This window comes from Ylistrum balloti, unplaced genomic scaffold (assembly GCF_031769215.1).
Source record: "Ylistrum balloti isolate Yb309-2 unplaced genomic scaffold, AGI_CSIRO_Ybal_v1 Utg369618, whole genome shotgun sequence".
Lineage (NCBI taxonomy): Eukaryota > Metazoa > Mollusca > Bivalvia > Pectinida > Pectinidae > Ylistrum > Ylistrum balloti.
Genome location: NW_026781890.1, coordinates 1,182,973 through 1,204,915, shown reverse-complemented (window position 1 = coordinate 1,204,915; position 21,943 = coordinate 1,182,973). Strand labels below are relative to the sequence as shown.

Genomic DNA, 21,943 nt, shown 5'->3' with positions numbered 1-21,943 from the left:
TGGTTAATAGTTGAAAATGACTGATGTGATTTCTGCGTCACTCGGTACAAAGCTGATTCACAATTAAATTCGTGAATTTCTAAAATGAATATGCGACGTGTGAAACTATCGAATTTTAAAGTTTTGTTGTAGAACAGAAGAAACTCTGACAAAATGTTTCGTGGTGTAATATAAAAATTCATTCAAAATTTAGTGATGTCCTATTGCTCTCTTTTGACTGTAACTCGAAAAGGGTTTTATATTAACACATAATTCTTGTTTACGAAAGCGTAGTCGAATACGTCTTCGCAGGGATTGAGCGTGATGAACAATGCATCTCACAGGTAATGTGTAAAAAAATGACTACATTTTTATACTTTGTCTGAACTTCTCATGATATATATGTGTAGACATAACTTCGTTACTTGCCTTACATACATTTCGAGGATGGGGATGAGATAATAAAATATGAAAATACCAATATGTCAACATAATCATAATCTAAACTCAAATTAAATAGAAAATGAATATTTCTCACAGAAATCACTAATACACTTTACATTTACCTTGAGAATGAATCAATAAACCGGTCCATTTCATGACATCCATGTAAATTACATCCATTTTGCATTTTTTTCTGTGAAACCAGAAAAAACTGAAGATGGAGACCATTGGTAATCATTCTGTATTTAAATTCATTACACTTAATTCTAGCTTTGAAAAAAAATCAAATGTTATCTCGGCTTCGATAAAGAGGCGCTGTCCGGAACGTGACATGGATTCGATGAAACCGATAAAATCATTTAAATTCATTAAACAATACACATACATGGTTAGTATTATGATACTCTTATTACCGAATAAATCATGACACTATGTATTCAGTTTGATGTAATATCGATGTCAACAATTCATCCCCATGCTAATTGATGTTGTAGTACAACCAATACTATTATATCATTGTAAAATATTGTGACTGTAATGGTTAAGCCAAGTATAATGTTTCACGGAAGGGAGCCTTCACCTGTTCATGTTGTGAGGATGTAATTTTCACGGAAGTGAACCCGCAAATGTTCCTTGTGTGTGGCTGTATTTTACGGAAGTGAACCTTCACCTGTTCCTGGTGTGTGGCTGTATTTCACAGAAGTGATGCCGCACCTGTTCCTGGTGTATGGATGTATTTTACGGAAGTGAACCTTCACCTGTTCCTGGTGTGTGGCTGTATTTCACAGAAGTGATCCCGCACCTGTTCGTGGTGTATGGATGTATTTCACGGAAGTGAACCTTCACCCATTCCTTGTGTGTGGATGTATTCCTGTTGTGTGGATGTAATTATCACGGAAGTGAACCTTCACCTGTTCCTGGTGTATGGATGTATTTCACGGAAGTGATCCCACACCTGTACCTTTTATGTTGCTGTTATTAGGGAGCACGAATTCAGTTCCATTTGTTCTTTCTCCATTACTGTTATTGTTAAATTGATTGTCGCCAATGTCAGGTTTTATATCAAATACGACTTGTGGAGATGTCAATCTGAACTTGTTGAACTCTTTGTAGAATGTCACAAAGTACATCACTATGAAAATGGCCATTAACCATTCAGATATCGTTGCCACCAAGTGTTCAGCATACCCCTAGATCAAACAATTCCGAAGTCAATTATAAACAATTAAGCGAATTAGGAATAAAGCTTATAGTTACCATTTGCTCATTTTGGTATTCATACTTGTAAGGTATTTTTTATCAAAACTATCCATACATTCAAAATATCTATACATATATCGTTTGATATCATATTACAGTTCTAACCATAACATAAAGCAACTGAACAGTCATTATTTAATGTTTTATGATTAAAAAAGGGAAATGTTGGTCTATGAAGATTATGACGTTCATTACAAAACTATATGACTGTATCTCTAGGGAAAGTTGTAGTTAAGGTTTATTTCCTCTAAATAAGCATGGTCAAATGAAGACATGTGTCTTCAGGAACTTATACAGGAGGAAACCAAGGCACTAAATATACTGAAGTGCATATATTGCAAACAATCACAACAAACCACCATCAGTATAATTCTGTATCGTGTATTTAATTGTTGAATTACATTGGATTAGTGGAAACAGTTAATTATATTTCTCTAAATCTATACTGGTCCTGCGTACATATTATTTTTTTCTGTGTTGGAAATATGTTAGCCTTATCTTCAATGTATACTTACTTTTGCAACTAAGTAAGATTTGAAAGGAATGATAGTAAAGATTAATATCAACAATGCTGTTATTGGTTAAAATTTGGTCATGCGTTGTCTCCTAGGTATAACAGTGTCAGTTTAAAAGCTACTTGATAAAACCGGGTGCCGATGTTAATCTGAATTCAAACTATAGAAACATATTCAGACACGGAGGAAAAGTATGCAATTACGTACTGATCATGATTCTATAAATCTATATTTAAAATGTGTACCAAAGCTTACCCTGAAAAAGAATAAAGTACTGTGTTTTCCAATAATAGGACATAGAATTTTTATTTCTGCTCAAAATTCGCAGGGCATCGCACTGATACATGCTCATGAATGTCTTCAAGGCATTTCATACACAACAGCAAAATTCATGTTTTATCTTCAGTATGAAGTTAATATTGGTATATATTGCACTATAATGAAAAGAAGCAATTGGGGAAAATGCAAAGCACTAGACAGAAATACCAGTGTACTTAAAAGCAGATACGTTTGAATGCTGTTATCGATATAGAGTTTTCCTTGCTGAAGTCATGGCCTTGTCAGACCTTCCATTATTAACATGTAAAATGACAAAATGTATTTCTATCATATACATAGAATATGTTAGTCATTTTAAACAGGGGGTTATGTACACAGCAAATATGCGATGTGTAAATTTATGTTTTATGTTTTCAAACCCAGTCGTCCATACGTTGAAACAACCATATGAAGAATATGTTAATATCTCATAAAATAAATGTTAAATGTCACGACAAAATACAGATAGGTGTAAAGGTGGAGGCTATGGATAGACCTAATTCAAAATAATTTGTAACCAACTAAACTTACAGGATATTGTAAAGAGGATATTTCTGAACACCATATTTACCTTTTCGGTTGGTTTCCACTTCATGTGATATATATGATTACCAATACCGGTAGATTCTGACCCTGAAAAGGCTAGTTATATAGTCAAGGCACAACCAAACAGTGATAAAATTGATTCATGTTGTATCCATGAACTATCAGGTTTTTCATATCTGTTTAACGATAAGTGGGGAAAGGGGTGATAACCACGAATTGTAGAATTAAACTATTTTCATAAAACCGTGGACAAATTGACAACTATATGAAATAGATGAACCCAAAATATCAAAATGTAGTAAAAACATGTTGATAAGCTTTTCGTTAAAAAAATTGGTACATTGCTACCATGCATGTCAGTTCAGTCTACAATGTTGCAATGACTCTGATTTACAACAAATAGTTGCACGTATGTAACTTACTGACTGAAAAATGTAGAAAAATGTAGAAAAATGAATCATTCTTTTTATCTTACATTGTAAACATTCGTCTTTTTTCCTCACACATTCGCGAGTGTATTGTGTCCCTTGTAAATATTCTTTTGTTAAGCATATTCCTTATTTTGAAAGATTTGAAGTTCAATAAAAATGTTTCATACTCGAAGTATAGAAATTCGATCTAATTTAACATTTTTGCTTATTCATGTCTATATTTACTTAAGACAAATGTAGTGACGAAACGTTGAAATATTCAACCATAAATTAGTATTCTCAGTCAATGTGTAATCTTAGAAACTGAGAGACATCATCTCTCTAATTTAGAGTACTTTAAAAACAAACGGTTTGTTTACCATACTAACGAATCACCAAATAATCCGGTAGCGAATCATTCCCTAGACTATACCGTGGTGTTTAAAGCCAGAGATAGTTTTAAAAGCACTAGCATTGCAGTAAATGTAAGCATACTGATAATAAAATAGGAAAGGAGTACAGCATATCGTTGCAAAAGACGTGATCCTACTGGTCATTAATAGAGCAGAGGGGACTAACGCATTTAAAGCAGATAAGAATGTTTCCTGTGTAAGGTGTGTAAGTAAATAGACTAGAAATACTCACGGGATCATCTGATGTCCATTTCATATCGTGTCCTTGTTGTTTACTTGCATAGAATGTAGCTATGAGCACTGGTGAAACAGTCAAAGAACATTACCGAAACAACAATTGTACAATACTCAAAACACCAGAATACCACAATTATTTAACAGAATAAGTTATGTTAGTTATACGGATTCATTATATCGCTTGGGATGTATACCGTTTAGGATGTATGTTAAAACTTTAGGACTGTTTACGTTGAAACTCTCAGAATTTCCTTTTGTAAAACGTAAGGCGTACATTTTATATTCTCATAGGTACAACTTTCGTAATACACGCCAACGTAAAAAAACAACGAAGACAAACTTGCCCCAATGTTGCGATGGAGAAGCATGTGGAATTTGCTAGGTTGCAAGTCTTCTCACGCCGAAAAACGAGCTTCGAAAAATGCAGGGAAATACGAAAATATTCAAAAGGATACTGAGAATGAAAAATATTATATCCAGCACACAAAGAAGAACCCGAATTTTTTTGATAAACGGGGTCGCTCCCGGAAGTTCCGGCATTTTGAATGACATGCCGGTTTGAACGAAACAGTAGAGTCCGCCGATACCAAAAGCCATGAATGCACCAATGATGTGTACAACTATAACATTTGTTTCCTGAAATTATCAAAAAACATTAATTAGTTATTTATTATTTTCATCCGTGTTTATAATAACATATTCATAATAAATTGAATAAATATCAATACTTAAATCAATTTGAAGCAGTGTTAATCATGTTTAAGTTATAGTTACAGAATCAAACGCAACAGTGGTCTGGACATATTAAACTCCATTACAGTGGACTATGATTTTGTGCTTGTGTTCTGGTTTGTGCTCCATAATTACCTGGAAATTGCCGACAATGCTAACTCCGGTGGCTGTTAAAAGACCGAGAACAAATGAGATTGTGTTAGCCCGTAATATACCCGGCCTGTCAAAGGATTCGTAAGTGGCCTTTATCTGTTTGTACCGAATGTACACATTCCAGGCAGCTGTTGATAAAACAAATGAGAGAACAATGACTCCAATTATCTCCATATCAAAAAAGCAGGTAATATTAGCTGCAATACACCGCTCGGTCAGAGGACACTAGTTGGAATCGTATCGGAGGCACTGAAATAAAACAACGATATATGATACAAACTAATGACTAAACTAGCTGCTGTATACTGATCAACCAGAGTGAGAACAGTAAGCCATGACATTAATTAAAAATTACAAGCGATATGTTTAAAAACAATGGTAATGTTAAATCTCTGATGCAGCACAAATGGGGAAATAGGACGATATCCTAGACACAGTCAACAATATATAAGTGTGAATCAACTTTGATATGTTGGTTGCCCTTTTTCTATTTTGTTATATTGTTGAACATACCATGTAAAGTATGTAAATACAAGGGGTCTAACAGGAAGGAAGAATTCAAACGAAACAACTGGATGACATCCTCGATATTTCAGGGATTAGGCTTACTATCGCCCTCTGCAATTCTAGAATATTTCATGGCAAAATTGAAGGCTCCATGTATGAGACCTTGTATATAAGAAGAGAACAAAGGTTCGATCCTTTTTTGTACACGATTGTTGGGGTTGCATAACGGTATGTTGTACTGGTCTTTGAGATTGGCGTGGCTCCTTTATTAATATTTTAAGGAGCGTATCAGTCTGTGATTGGTCTTTTTTCTCTCCTAAAACACGCTCTAGAATTTTGTCACGAAATGTTTTCTCGGGGCGCAGAAAGCGAAGGGGGTGTTAAACTTTGTAGTATTGAGGATGAGAAAATAACCAAACCCTACAAAAGAACCGCGTCATTGGTCTAAAAGAGAAAATCTATCAAATGAACCTCGGAGCAAAAGAAAGAAATTGATGATTTTTCCACAATGCTGCCAATCGGTATATCGACATAAAACATCGTATAGTGAATTAAGCAATGATATTCTGAACGGGAATTGAGGAATGAACTTGGTGTAACTGAAGAAGGCAACTGTAAACAGATGATGGCTGTAATAAAAGTAACGGACGGTGAAAATAATGATACCATGACGCCAGAGGAAAGTGATAGAACAGTAATCAAAAGAAAAGGAAACAAAAACACAAATTGACATAGCATGATACAAGGAAGACAATTATTAAATGATGTTATCAATTTTTTTGATTGTCGAATACGTATATATATATCTGCGTATTATAGTTTGCACATTTATTCATGTAAAACATATAGTACAGGTAGAAAATTCTTCACTTATACATAATTGTTTTTTAATTTTTCTATGTTAGATTGACATTGTTGATTGTTTTCAATGGGAAAATATTTGTATTGTTTACTTTTAATAATTAAGATACATGTAAAGGAACGACAAGTAACTTTTTGCACTCTCGATAATTTTGCTTTCCTAGAAAAAACAGTTTAGTATCTAAAATTGAGACGTCGTACCTATAAGTGCGCCGAAATTGAGCAGTTGACCGAAAATGCAGCTCTCAGGAGGAAGTGTGCCGGTATCACTGAAAATGAAAAGTTAATCAGACCAACATGTATTTGTGTGCCTTAATATTCATAATGCCATTGACGGAATTGTCTATAGTCAAACATTTTATGATATATTGTGATCGGCAACAATGTGTTATATTAGCATAGCCTGTATGCCGTACTCAGACAACGCTTACACTTCCGAAACACCTGTACTTATTTAGGAGTCTCTGTGTAAATCTTTCTTTTATTCATATTTTGCCCTAATTCCATTGAATTTGCATTATGATTCTAATGACAGGTAAGTAATTTATATGTTGTCGTTTCTACATCACCCGTCTGAAATCCTCCTAGTTTTTAACCAACACTTACCTAATATAGGGGAAGACAGCCTTTACATTACCTGTCTGACATCCTCCTATGTTTCAACTTGTACTTATCTTATATAGGGGAAGACGCCTCCACATCACCGATCTGACATTCTCCAAGTATTAAAACATTTACCTTACATAGGGGAACCCTGCTCCTCCCCGTCACCGATCTCACATCCTCCTTGTATTCAAACAACACTTACCTTATATAGGGGAAGTTAGTCCCTCCCCATCATCGATTTGACATCCTCCTTGTATTCAAACAACACTTACCTTATATAGGGGAAGTTAGTCCCTCCCCATCACCAATCTGACATCCTCCTTGTATTCAAACAACACTTACCTTATATAGGGGAAGTTAGTCCCTCCCCATCACCGATCTGACATCCTCCTTGTATTACAACATTATTTACCTTATATAGGGGAAGCCGGCCTCCACATGACCATTGGATACTGCGATTGTATATCTGAAGGAAAGAAATGTTCAATTTTTATATTTGAAATGAATTTCATCAAGGCAGTTATCTTTTTTAAAGATAAATAATTTTGCTACACAATATATAATCTCCCTAATATATACTTATATATATACTTAGAACACGACTAAGTAACACGTTCTTATTTTCGTGGTTAATAACAGGTCATGTGACCTTCTACTTTAAATGCTGTTATTTTTGAAAGGCACATTTTCTTGATTTTCTAGCAAAAAATGACATCTTGACATATCTCAATTATAGAGAAAATTATAGTCCGGTTATTGTCGATGGTGAAAAAAGCATAAAAACTGGGAGAACCACAGAAACTTGATCTAGCGAGAGGACAATCATGAAAGTATCAGTACCTGTGTATCACGTGGGGTAAGATCGGGGTCGTTATGATATCAGTACCTGTGTATTACGTGGGGTTAGATCGGGGACGATATGGTATCAGTACCTGTGTATTACGTGGGGTTAGATCGGGGACGATATGGTATCAGTACCTGTGTATTACGTGGGGTTAGATCGGGGTCGATATGATATCAGTACCTGTGTATTACGTAAGTAAGATCGGGGACGATATGATATCAGTACCTGTGTATTATTTGGGGTTAGATCGGGCACGATATAGTATCTATACTTGTGTATTATTTGGGGTTAGATCGGATACGATATGATATCAGTACCTGTGTATTACTTGGGGTTAGATCGGGGTCGATATGGTATCAGTACCGGTGTATTACGTGGGGTAAGCTCGGGGTCGTTATGATATCAGTACCTGTGTATTACTTGGAGTTAGATCGGGGACGATATGGTATCAGTACCTGTGTATTACGTGGGGTAAGCTCGGGGTAGTTATGATATTTGTACCTGTGTATTACGTAAGTAAGATTGGGGACGATATGATATCAGTACCTGTGTATTACGTGGGTTAAGATCGGGGACTATATGGTATCAGTACCTGTGTATTACGTAAGGTAAGATCGGGGACGATATGGTATCAGTACCTGTGTATTACGTAAGTAAGATCGGGGACGATATGATATCAGTACCTGTGTATTAAGTGGGGTTAGATCGGGGACGATATGGTATCAGTACCTTTGTATTACGTAAGGTAAGATCGGGGACGATATGGTATCAGTACCTGTGTATTACGTAAGTAAGATCGGGGACGATATGATATCAGTACCTGTGTATTACGTGGGGTTAGATCGGGGACGATATGATATCAGTACCTGTGTATTACGTGGGGTTAGATCGGGGACGATATGATATCAGTACCTGTGTATTACGTGGGGTTAGATAGGGGACGATATGATATCAGTACCTGTGTATTACGTGGGTTAAGATCGGGGACGATATGGTATCTATACTTGTGTATTATTTGGGGTTAGATCGGACACGATATGATATCAGTACCTGTGTATTATTTGGGGTTAGATCGGGGACGATATGGTATCAGTACCTGTGTATTACGTGGGTTAAGATCGGGGACTATATGGTATCAGTACCTGTGTATTACGTAAGGTAAGATCGGGGACGATATGGTATCAGTACCTGTGTATTACGTAAGTAAGATCGGGGACGATATGATATCAGTACCTGTGTATTACGTGGGGTTAGATCGGGGACGATATGGTATCAGTACCTTTGTATTACGTAAGGTAAGATCGGGGACGATATGGTATCAGTACCTGTGTATTACTTAAGTAAGATCGGGGATGATATGATATTAGTACCTGTGTATTACGTGGGGTTAGATCGGGGACGATATGATATCAGTACCTGTGTATTACGTGGGGTTAGATCGGGGACGATATGGTATCTATACTTGTGTATTATTTGGGGTTAGATCGGGGACGATATGGTATCAGTACCTGTGTATTACGTGGGGTAAGCTCGGGGTCGTTATGATATTTGTACCTGTGTATTACGTAAGTAAGATTGGGGACGATATGATATCAGTACCTGTGTATTACTTGGGTTAAGATCGGGGACGATATTTCAGTAACTGTGTATTACGTGGGGAAAGCTCGGGGTCGTTATGATATATGTACCTCTGTATTACGTGGGGTTCAGATCGGGGTCGGTATGATATCAGTATCTATGTATTAAGTATACTTACGTTATGATAAAGGACACCGGAACATAGATCGCAGTTATAATGGTCACAACATGTAATCTGTCACCCAATATCATTGTGTCAACTTCAAATCTCTTATATCTGTTCAGGTACTTCCCCTTACGGAGCAATGGTGAGCCTTCCTCTCCCTCCGTTTCGTCTCTGTCCGTCAACAATATTAGTATCCCGTCGTCTCCTGGCTGTCGTTCGTCTCCTTCTGGCTGTAGTTCGTCTCCTTTCGTTAGAAAAAATCGTGTTTAGTCAAAGAATTACTTTCATTTTGTTTTATCTTATTGAACTATATCACAAAAGCAAAAATGGAATGTGTTCTACATAAACGTTGATTTACGATCAAAAATCAAAGAGGTAATGCCATACAAAAAGGTCCATTAAAGTCTTGTTTTACAGAGGAAATAAAATGAGGATCTCATTTCGTCATTATTTCTAGATATTTTACATATAATCTGGGAACCTTCCTTATATTTGTACTATCTACATATATTTCTTTCAGGAGGGTGTGGATTAAATGATGAATCATGTCAAATATTTAACTAATATATCACTTTTTAATATTATTGTGCAATATCTGTATTTGCTTTGTAGGTATGCGGGTGGCTGGGGCTTGTCAACACTGTATTACTAAGTATAGGGATGGCTGGATCCTGTCAACACTGTATTACTAGGTATAGGGGTGGCGTGATCCTGTCAACACTATTACTAGGTATAGGGGTGGCTGGATCCTGTCAACACTATATCACTAAGTATAGGGATGGCTGGATCCTGTCAACACTGTATTACTAGGTATAGGGGTGGCGTGATCCTGTCAACACTGTATTACTAGGTATAGGGGTGGCTGGATCCTGTCAACACTGTATTACTAAGTATAGGGTTGGCTGGATCCTGACAACACTATTACTAGGTATACGGGTGGCTGGAGCTTGTCAACACTATATCACTAAGTAACGGGTGGCTGGATCCTGTCAACACTGTATTACTAGGTATAGGGGTGGCGTGATCCTGTCAACACTGTATTACTAAGTATAGGGGTGGCTGGATCCTGTCAACAATGTGTTACTAGATATAGGGATGGCAGGATCCTGTCAACACTGTATTACTATGTATAGGGAAGGCTGGATCCTATCAACACTGTGTTACTATATGTAGGGGTGGCTGGATCCTGTCAACACTGTATTACTATGTATAGGGGAGGCTGGAACTTGTCAACACTGTATCACTAGGTATAGGGGTGGCTGGATCCTGTCAACATTGTATCACTAAGTATAGGGGTGGCTGTATCCTGTCAACACTGTATTACTAAGTATAGGGGTGGCTGGATCCTGTCAACAATGTGTTACTAGATATAGGGATGGCTGGATCCTGTCAACACTGTATCACTAAGTATAGGGGTGGCTGGATCCTGTCAACACTGTATTACTAAGTATAGGGGTGGCTGGATCCTGTCAACACTGTATTACTAAGTATAGGGTGGCTGGATCCTGTCAACACTGTATTACTAAGTATAGGGGTGGCGTGATCTTGTCAACACTGTATTACTAAGTATAGGGGTGGCTGGATCCTGTCAACAATGTGTTACTAGATATAGGGATGGCTGGATCCTGTCAACACTGTATCACTAAGTATAGGGGTGGCTGGATCCTGTCAACAATGTGTTACTAGATATAGGGATGGCTGGATCCTGTCAACACTATATCACTAAGTATAGGGGTGGCTGGATCCTTTCAACACTGTATTACTAAGTATAGGGGTGGCTGGATCCTGTCAACACTGTATTACTAAGTATAGGGGTGGCTGGATCCTGTCAACAATGTGTTACTAGATATAGGGATGGCTGGATCCTGTCAACACTGTATTACTAGGTATAGGGGTGGCGTGATCCTGCCAACACTGTATGTGTTACTAACAATGTGTTACTAGATATAGGGATGGCTGGATCCTGTCAACACTGTATTACTTGGCTAAGATTTTATGTTAGGTTGTGATGTAATATGTTTGTCTTCATTGAATATATACCGTGCTCTTGAGTAAAAACAAACAAGGTATTTAATGGTTAAATTTATTACCTATTTCCGACAACTTTTTTAAATACCAGTATTTTATTACTTTTACATTTTATTCGTTTTAATATTTATTTTTGCTGTCGTCTATTGCTACTCAAAATGTCACAAATACTGTTATATAATTATCATACTGTCTGACACATTAATACCGAAACCAGAATGATTCACTCGGTGGATTACTGGTCCAAGGGGAAAATATTTAGAAAAAATATAAAAATCTTTTCATCCGTCTCCTCCGGGTCGGGTGTCCAGTATTTGTTTGTGTATATTTAAGATATGTAATAATTAAGAACAAATGATTGATTTTAGCAATGCTGTTAAAGAGCATTTCCAGCTAGTATTTAGGTGTTTTGAAATAAAGTGGTGTGATTACTGATGTCCTTGTGTCACAAATGGAATAAAGAAATGTATGTAACAAACACGTGCTTCATGTATTTAGTTAATAATCGAGTAGGATTTCATAATATCTAGTCAGCTGACGTGACTAGTAAAACTAACCAACCACTACCCTAAGCTAATCGATGGTACTAATGATGTACGTATGATTCTGGTGAATTATATCACAGCTGTTATACAGGTAGGTGTTTACATGTCAGTCGCCATGGATCTAAATAACAGCCTCGTAAATCACGCCTTCGGTGCATTATAAGTGTTCATTATGCACGACGCATTTTTATTTAAAGATTTGAAAATAACCAACAATGTTCGAATGTAGTTTTGTGATATAAAAAAAGTCGTTTCTAATCAACATTACGTAATGAGCTTATATCAATGATGGAATTGTCTGGCCTACAGTATCGCCTTTAACTTTTTATCACTTCATTTGTCCTGCCACTTATTTTCTGTGTCATAGATATAGAATGATATAGAACAAATTATGTACTAACATGACGATCGGTGTGAAACAATACCGAAAGGTCAATATAATCTTAGATCAAATTCAAAGGCGCTGAAACTTGGGCGAAACAGGAACAAAAGAACGATTGACACGGAGACTCCTGAACCATGTACATATAAGGAGAATACGACTTGGAAACTGGAAGGCTGGGCCTCTTCTGCTTCATTGACGACACATGCCATGTAAATCTTGGTCAGTCTAATTAAGTTAAAGAAAAGTGTAATGGCATCTGGGAAGCAATGTATGAGTTACCAAAGAAAAAGACAAAGTTTTATTGATATAGACAATAAACATCTGTTTTCCATTAGTGTTTAGTTTGTCTTCCATGTTCTATTTAACAGGCTTGCTACGTACCTCTGGTGCAACAACAAACAAAACAAAAAGCTTGCTAAATGCCTGACACCATCAGTACATTAAAAGATGGGACACATAGAAAACAATTAATGCCATCACCTAAACATTGCTGCTAGCACAAACAAAAAGGACGGAAAGCATGATTTTTTCTTCTCTGGGCTTCGCACACAAAGGAATCAGAACAGAGGATGAGCAATATTTCAATCATGATTTATTCTCCTAACAATATATTGTCGCAGACTTGTCTTATACACGCATTAACGAATCGGATAAAATTTTTAAAAGTTTTTTTCAGTCCATGTATAGTCATAAAGGGTAAGGAAAAATAACAAATTTAGGACATCAGGCGCTAGGATGAAGTAAATTGCATCAGCTATTTCGCCTTCCGTAAGACCCGTCACTAATACTACATCATACAGCTGTTTCACCCTTCTAGGATTCGTCACTAATGCTTTATTATATAGCTGTTTCGCCTTCCTAAGGTTCTTCAATAATACTACATTATACAGCTGTTTCGTCCTTCCTGAGACTCATCACTAATGCAACATTATACAGCTGTTTCGCCCTTCCTATGACTCGTCACTAATGCTATATTATACAGCTGTTTCACCCTTCTGGAATTCGTCACTAATGCTACATCATACAGCTGTTTCGCCCTTCCCTTCCTATGACTCGTCACTAATGCTATATCATACAGCTGTTTCGCCCTTCCTGAGACTCATCACTAATGCTACATCATACAGCTGTTTCGCCCTTCCTATGACTCGTCACTAATGCTATATCATACAGCTGTTTCGCCCTTCCTGAGACTCATCACTAATGCTACATCATACAGCTGTTTCGCCCTTCCCTTCCTTGGACTCGTCACTAATGCTACATTATACAGCTGTTTCGCCCTATTAGGATTCGACAGTAATGCTAAAGATTTAAATCTTAAAACCAAGGAAATAAGTGAACAAAAATACTAGCTAAGATATTTGAAATTTTTTTCTATAGTTTCAATGATTTTGAAATTTTCACATAAAGAATATGAGAAAATAAAGTATAGATATACTGTACTCGTGAATTACGTGAAGTATTATAACTTTTGGGACTCCCAATTTCATGGTATTAAAATAATCGCTACTTCATGGGCATTTGATTAAATAGTACTAACGATATCTATTATACATATTAAACATGTCAAATCTTAACGGAAAATAGATTCGTAGACCTATAAATTCTTAGGGAAGTTATACAGAGGAACTCCAGGAAACCGAATAATTTCACTGTAACAAGGATTTTACAAATCTTCGTGTATTTACAGAAATAGGGATTACTTCTTTGTATATTGCGATTCTTGCGAAACCTGTGAGCATTTTATTAACGGCAGGGAATCGGGTACCCAAGCAGTGTCCTAGTGTGAATACTCACTAAATAAATAGCCTATATCGTAAACGGTCTGTCAACACAATTATGAGAAAATTACCAAACGTATATTGACTTAAAAGAAATATCGACAAGCGGTATTTATTTTATACATCATTTCGGACGTGATTGTGTTCAATTTCCATTGTTATTTTATATAGGCATATTAAAGTAAACAGCATGATACAGGGATTTAATGAGACTTGAATGATCTCACATCATACAATTGTTTTACTGATTTTTAATTGATTTGCGTTAAAACAGTATTCACCAAGAGACCATAACTCCTAAGTTTATGACTTAAAGTATTTATGATATGTACTTATATGTGACAGATTTATATCACATGGTTTATTTTGCGTAGATTTAGTGTTAACTTGTTGAAAATGTTTTATTCGTTTAATGTTATGTAATACCTGTCTACCTAAGTCGAACATCATAAATTGTCTCGTGTTTTATTTGGTACTTTTGCCACAATTATTCTGTGCGAATACAAGTAACTGAGCGTCTTGTTAAGAAAAATATACGTGTATATTAAGAAAGACGGTAATATTACACATCATTATCATAAGTCATTAGTTTTTATCTTACAATATACGTTCAGAAAAAAAATATATAGAATTGATATAATGTACAACCTTTATATATATCAACGTTTATATCTTTCTAAAGCAACCATTTCAAGTTAAGATATGCACAGGTCTAAATCTGTGGTGTTTAGTAAAACAAATACTGTTATCACGATATATTAAGTCCAATCCTATTGCGTGTGTTGTACACAAGTAATATGATTATGCATTTATTACCTGCAAAAGATACGCCGGTCTATCAAACACTGTTAATAATACAACAAACAGTATATAACATCCAACTGTAAAATGATTTCTTATTTTAGAATCAACCGATTGATATATTTGACTTTGACTCACATAAAGAAAGTAAGAGGACAACTCACCAGTCCAGGTCGGTATGTGTGTCGCTTGTTGCCTCGTATTCCAATGGCAACGTGATATCGGGAGCCGTCTTGTTGACATTCCGTCGCTCCCTAGATAACGATATCAACCTGTTTGTGCTTTCAACTCTATCTCACTACAGAGTTATCGCCCTTGAGGATTTATTTCTGTGGTTTGTGAGTTTATTGTTCTTTCAACTACAATCAGTAGTCTGCCCATTGAAGTATCTACCTTCATTCAACGTTCTCTCCACAAAAGACTTTACATTTACATTTCTATAAACAAACGTGCAATTTCGCTATGGTTGATGTAAAATATAAACAATATTTACCGTTTAGCAATATTATCGACATAATATTTTTATCATTCATCAGTAAAAACATGCTACTATTGCCGGAACTTCTTATCACAAATACTGTTAACTTCAAAAGGAATTGATAGAGATATTTGTTTTGAATTAGTTATTTCGTTTTACATATTATCTATTAAGTAACTTCAGTATGCCAGTCAGAAGAAGACATAACTGTCACGTAATATATCAGGATGGTGAATGAAACGTGATATAAACCATGATAAAGTTAGCTTATAAGTGTGCAAAAAGAAAAAAAGAAAGAAAAAAAACAGACATGTCAATGGAATCACAATTCAAACTTTAATGTGATGAAAATATTAACAATAAAATATCAACAAACGGACCTGTGCAAAAGTTCAAAGATAATACGACCATGTGTTCCGGAGGGTAAGCATCTTCTGTTTCATCGACGACCTGGATCAAGACTAGTAAATCAAGTCACGTTCCCAAATAACAATAATGTAATCAACAACAGAACAACAAGGCAAACTCCCGAGCATCAAACTATTCCAACTTCATTCCGTACAATAGAATTATGAAATAGAATATTTCCTTATAAGATCGTCATGAGGACCTTAAATTGTCCCATAATTTTCATCAACCTACGTATATCTAAAATGTCAGACACGAAACTTTTGGCAAGTAGATTGTGCCGTAGATACATATTTATCAGTCGTTGACTAGAAAGAGTAACAGCACAAAGAAAGACAATTTCATGGTGTTTTATAACTTCCTAACGAAGTCTTAATCGATGGAGATCTGATGAAAGTCAGTTCCAAACACCTAGAAGTGATGCTTAACATGATTAAGGTTGTGTACATTCTCTAGAGGATGGGTTGTGTGAGATGGGTTATATAACACAAGTACAAGTTAACAGTTGAAATCGGTTGATATCATCTATCATTGATATTGGAGGCGAATCAAAAATGTTCTTTTCGCCAGAGATAAGTTGTACACTGTAAATTTCTTCTGTGACTTGAGCAAACTGAATATAGCTATATACACCTATAACAAATCGTTAGGTCCCTGTGACAAAATCAGTTTCTCACAGAGCGAATAAAACTTATGGTTAGTGGCAGCATATGTATAATGGCTGAAGTGAAAAATTTTGGTAGCAAAATAGAACACGTACTTACTATAACAGGAGCTGTCACATTACACTTAAATGCTACTCACTAGTAGATTCCATAGCAACTGATCAAAAAAGTAATTTTCACTCGATCTTGCAATAATACACACTCTTGTACAGGCTCATTAATTTTATCTCAGTAAGTGGTAAAATCCCCTCTGGTAGAATAAAGATAAAGTATCATACCATTTCAGACAAAAATAATCTGACAAATGAAAACGGATATTTACATTATGGTTTTCGTTTTTGGAACAGATTGAAATGAAAGCAAAAACAGGCATGTTAAAGTAAGAAACAATTAATGTGCGCAGTAATAAGAATATACTTATACTGTACTTTTAGCAAACTGGATCTCATCAGTTCTAATGACTGCTTAGTAGAACTGGTCGTTAAGTAATATCTTTATCGTTCATAGAAGCATGAAGCTTTGGTATAGAGATAATTGGATAGGGTGATTTGGTCAATTTTATTTATTTATTTTTAATGTAAATATATAATGAATTGAAAGGGATAAAATCGACATAATTATATAGAGAATGTGTTGTCTGACCCCGAGTCAATACTCAAAGTACAGATTGAGGAAGCAAGATTGTCAATAATACTTGATATCATCATATCCTTTTGATGCCTTACTGCCACCAAGATCGATTGTGTGGAATTTCTGGGTCTTCTTCGTCATTGAACCTATGAAAGTTAGTTTATTTTTATAGTCACAAATAAAAGTTCTTTTCGGAACATTTTATTGGGGCTGGTTATGTCAATAGAATAGAACTTCTTAAAACACAACCAGTAGGATATTAGATTGTGACATTGTGATGACTACACGGTCACCTTCATCAGACAAATGACCAGCCTGGAGTGTTCTAGCACAGATGTACGTGATGTACGAGATGTGCAGGAATCGACCAACTTTTACTATAATCCTATGTATACTAAGGTCGAAAATAGTATGACGAGATAGTAAACAGATTATAGACCGTAAAATACACAAACCTGCAATAATGTTATGTAGTCCGTTAGGCTACTCTTTGTTTAACACTTGTGCTATAATATGTAGCCCCCTTTGTCCCTGTTAAGTATTGTGGCTATCCAGATGGCTTCCTTAACCAGCTATCTGAAAGGTTGTTTTCCTTGTGGACAGTTTTGGAATTTGCCCTGTCAATGATATCATTTTAACGTGAGGAATGGCCTGTAAGTGCCGATTTATTGGTCTAGGACACAGATTGTTTTCGCACTGATCTAGTGATTGTTTTACCTTCTTGGGATTTCTGTGTCTTTCTGATGTGTATTAAGTAGGACCCCGAATCTCCTGTCTGTTTCTCTGATATACGATGCGTCGCAGTTCTTTCGTCGGTTTTGTAAACGCATTCCGCGTCGTTTTCTTTAGGTGTTTTATCCTTAGGATGAACTAGGATATTTCGGGGTGTCTTGTGAGGTTCCATAGTTGTTGCAGTACCATGACCACGGTAACACGGTGACATTAGATAATACCGTGTAAGAAAGAGATACTTTAACAAATAAAAATAAGACGTGACTACAGAGACTAGAAATATTTCTCATAAAAATAAGACATGACTAAAGAGACTAGAAATATTTCTAAACTATTTAGTACTCTATCGAAAACCCGTTATAACTATTAGGCTGGCGGATGAAATGTGATTCATGATACAGTAAGCGTATATAAGTTGATATATTCGGGACTAACATAAAAGGTTGAAAGACAGTAAGATATGACCTTGATGTCGGACACATATGACACTTTGGACCATTAGATTGTGCTGCGGTAATGTCGTTATCATTGGTGTACTAGAAAGAGAGTAATTACACAGAAAAGGACATCTTTATTTTGTGGTCGGACTTCTTATTGAAGTCTTGATACTGCTGGAAATCAATTCCAAACACCGGCGCCTCAAAGTGTCATCTACAACGCATAAGGTTGTGTACATCATTTCGTGTGTTGTGGGAGATAACAAAAATGTTTTTTTTTCTTTTTAAGGGTCTCAATGCCACTTTTAAAGAAATATCTTTCTTAACCGTTCAGAAAGTCATCCACTACGTGATCATCTGACCGAAAGTGGGTCCCGGATTTTGAAAATAGGTGAATGTCTGATGGAGCAAGAATATTTTCTCTTAACTACCTAAGAAGTGATGCATATATGTGTCATTGATTGTTTGTCCTTTTTCAGGTAATCTTCCATCAGAGTACCGTCAGCATCTAAGAAAACCGAGGCCATAACCTTTCCAGCTGACGGAACAATCTTTGGTTTCTTTGGCGGGAGTGAACAAAGTACTTCTATGGTTTAGTCTGTTGTTTGGTCTCTTTTGATGAAATGATGGACTCATGTTTCATCCTTAGTCACAAATCTGTGCAGAAAGCTAGTAGGATCTGTCTATGAAAGGTTCAGATTAGCACGCGACAAAGTCCGCCTGGTGTGCTCCCAACGGGTGGAGAGCTTTGTCATTGCAAGATCTTTCGTAAGAATGGAATGTACTCTTTCCTGTCAGCCATAACAATATCATGGCCTTTATTGACCGTTTCTGGGGTTGTTAAGGAGATAGGCCTTCCATGATGGAGGCTATCCCCTAGGCTTTGCCTGCTACGCTTAAATCCCGCGACCCACCTTTTCACTTTAGCATACGAAATGACATAATTCCCTAGTGTTGTTACTATATCAGTAGAGATACCCTTAGGTGCTATACCTTTCTTATATATATATATTGAATCACTGCTCTTTCAGCAATGTTTATCTCTTCGTCATAAACTGACCAAATGACACAAGTCTTTTGGTACAAAGCCTTAAACAGTCAGGAAATAATAGAGCTGAAAAAGGACATCCCTGCTTAATGTCTTCAGTGCAAGGCTAACAACCTATTAATCAGTCATCGTACTTACCCTTCAGAAAATCCTTATCTTACTCTAATTGTACTTTTTCTGGGGGAAATCTTTATATTATTTTTATGGTGATTATCTTCTACTACAAGTAATTATTTCAAATATAAAGACGATATTCCCTGAATATTTACAGTGTGACTGTGAAAATTATCAGTGCTAGATAATTTGTCCCTTGCAAAAACAAACAAATAAGCACTTACAGTCAATAGATAGATAATGTATAGATTTGAAGTGTCCCTAAATTGATATACCAGTGACCATATATCGACATATAGAAGACTGACACTGACAGCCTTAAATTAGTAAACAGCAGTTTACAGTCAATGTAAAAAATCCTTCTCACTGTGTGTCACTCAAAATAATTTCCATACAACCAGTCCTTCACCTTAAAAGTTGGAAATAAATGTACCAGGTCATTTCATAGTTCTACTGCAATGAAGTTAAAAAAAAAAGCATTTATTTATCTCTGATTTTATTCATTATATAAATAACTTTATACATATATGTAACTTTACAGAATCTAATTTGCATCATGATGGCACGAAATGCTACATCAAACACATAGATTTCTTACTCCTCAATTAGAACCCAACAAATAACCACTTATGATTCCACAGTGACCTTACAACTTGTTACAGATGTATTTAGACCTATCCTGACGTGTTTACGTATGTTTACTAAATGAACACAATAGAGGGTTGTCCATTTTAATGAATGTTGGCATTGCACCCCTTATCCTGAGAAAATGTGATCAAAGTGTCAGGATATGTCCAAAACACACCTGTGACTACTTCTCAGGTCCCTGACAAAACCATTTTGTTCACAGAACAAAAAAGCTAAAGGTTTAGAATAGCATTTGAGACAACCACCTCACCTGTAAGGTAGAAAGTTATATTACTAAAATATTACATATGGACTGTAATGTCATAATACACTTACATACCATCTACTAACTGAAAAGTCATTAGCACTCTGCCTTGCAATAATACATTCCGGTACAATTTCATTAATGTTTTTCAGAAAAGTGGCAAAAAGCTCTTGAGGTGGAATGAACCAAAAGGAAGTTTCATATCATTTCAGTCGAAATAGTCTGCCACAGGGATAACTACAATATCTACACCAATGGATTTCATCACTGGGACACCAAATGTAGAGTTTTGTTAGTGTTTTAGTCCCTTTATTATGTTCAACAGTTCACGAAAAGGATCCCTCCCGATGGTCAAACCTAAATGATATACCGTTACATGCATACACATCCGACGAAACACTTTTACACATATAGAGCAGATAAACTGATGTAGATGATATCTAACATTTCATTTACCATTACACACTCTCAATCCACCTTTATACTCTTACTCAATTTGAGTAACTGGGCATTAAATATTTATCACAAAAACACTCAAATACATTTTCTCATATGAACACCATCATAAATTCAGTTCTGCCCTTGGAGCTAATGAAAGTTTTTTTTCACTTATCCTGAAACCACATTCACAAATGCAATGATTTAGTCAATATATTTCATGTAGTCTTTGAAGGACAACTGTTAAACTCCTCAATACAACAACAGAGTGATCTTAAAGACAATTTCTTTTGCTATGAAGCCAATTTTTAAAAAATCATTTTTACTCCTCAATCCCCACCCCCACCCCACAAAAAAGTAGAATTATAAGCATAAACTTCGAAAGCTGTAGAAAAGTTTGGACCAGTCATATCTAATAAATTTGACAATTGTAACCCCATCCTTTTTTTCCCCTTGGTGACTCAGCAACCATTCAAAAATCAGTTCCTATACAGACAAATTTGGAAGCAAACTTTATGCAGTAGTCACTAATTCAGTGTTCTAATCAAATGACATCAACAGGAAATGGTACATTTCAGAATTCATATCTAAGATTATATTGAAATACTTATAAATGTACGTACATATAAAACCAGTTTTCAAACACAGCATTTAAAATGTAATGAAAGCTCAGTATCAAATGAACCAATGCTGGAACCCTAAAATTTCCCTCTTTACATGATTTAGGCATGCCAAGCAAAAACAAATGTCAAATCTGTGACAACAAAATCTTAATAAATATATGAAAAAAATTTTCAAATTTGGCGTCGCAGACATACTATGAATCTCCAATATACAAATATATTATGTCAGCATGATGTGAAAACTGAAGAATATGAACTACAGCACTCTGGTACTGATATTCAGTTAATCTTGCCTTCCTGTCTTTGAAAAGAATATCATTTATCATTCCCTCATTTAGTATTGATCCTTCTTTAAATGAAAGTATCATCACT

At 35.8% G+C, this 21,943-nt stretch overlaps 1 protein-coding gene across 1 annotated transcript; it reads right to left on the bottom strand.

The window, feature by feature from the left end:
• Window positions 1-1,358: 1,358 nt before the first annotated feature.
• LOC132549146 (DNA damage-regulated autophagy modulator protein 2-like) lies at window positions 1,359-15,349 on the bottom strand. Its single transcript, XM_060213070.1, has 8 exons — window positions 15,271-15,349; window positions 9,582-9,813; window positions 7,394-7,447; window positions 6,577-6,644; window positions 4,990-5,135; window positions 4,578-4,758; window positions 3,088-3,158; window positions 1,359-1,613 (listed from the first exon to the last, which is right to left on the bottom strand). The coding sequence occupies exons 1-8, from the start codon at window positions 15,347-15,349 to the stop codon at window positions 1,359-1,361; spliced, it is 1,086 nt and encodes a 361-aa protein (XP_060069053.1).
• Between the last annotated feature and the right edge of the window lie 6,594 nt (window positions 15,350-21,943).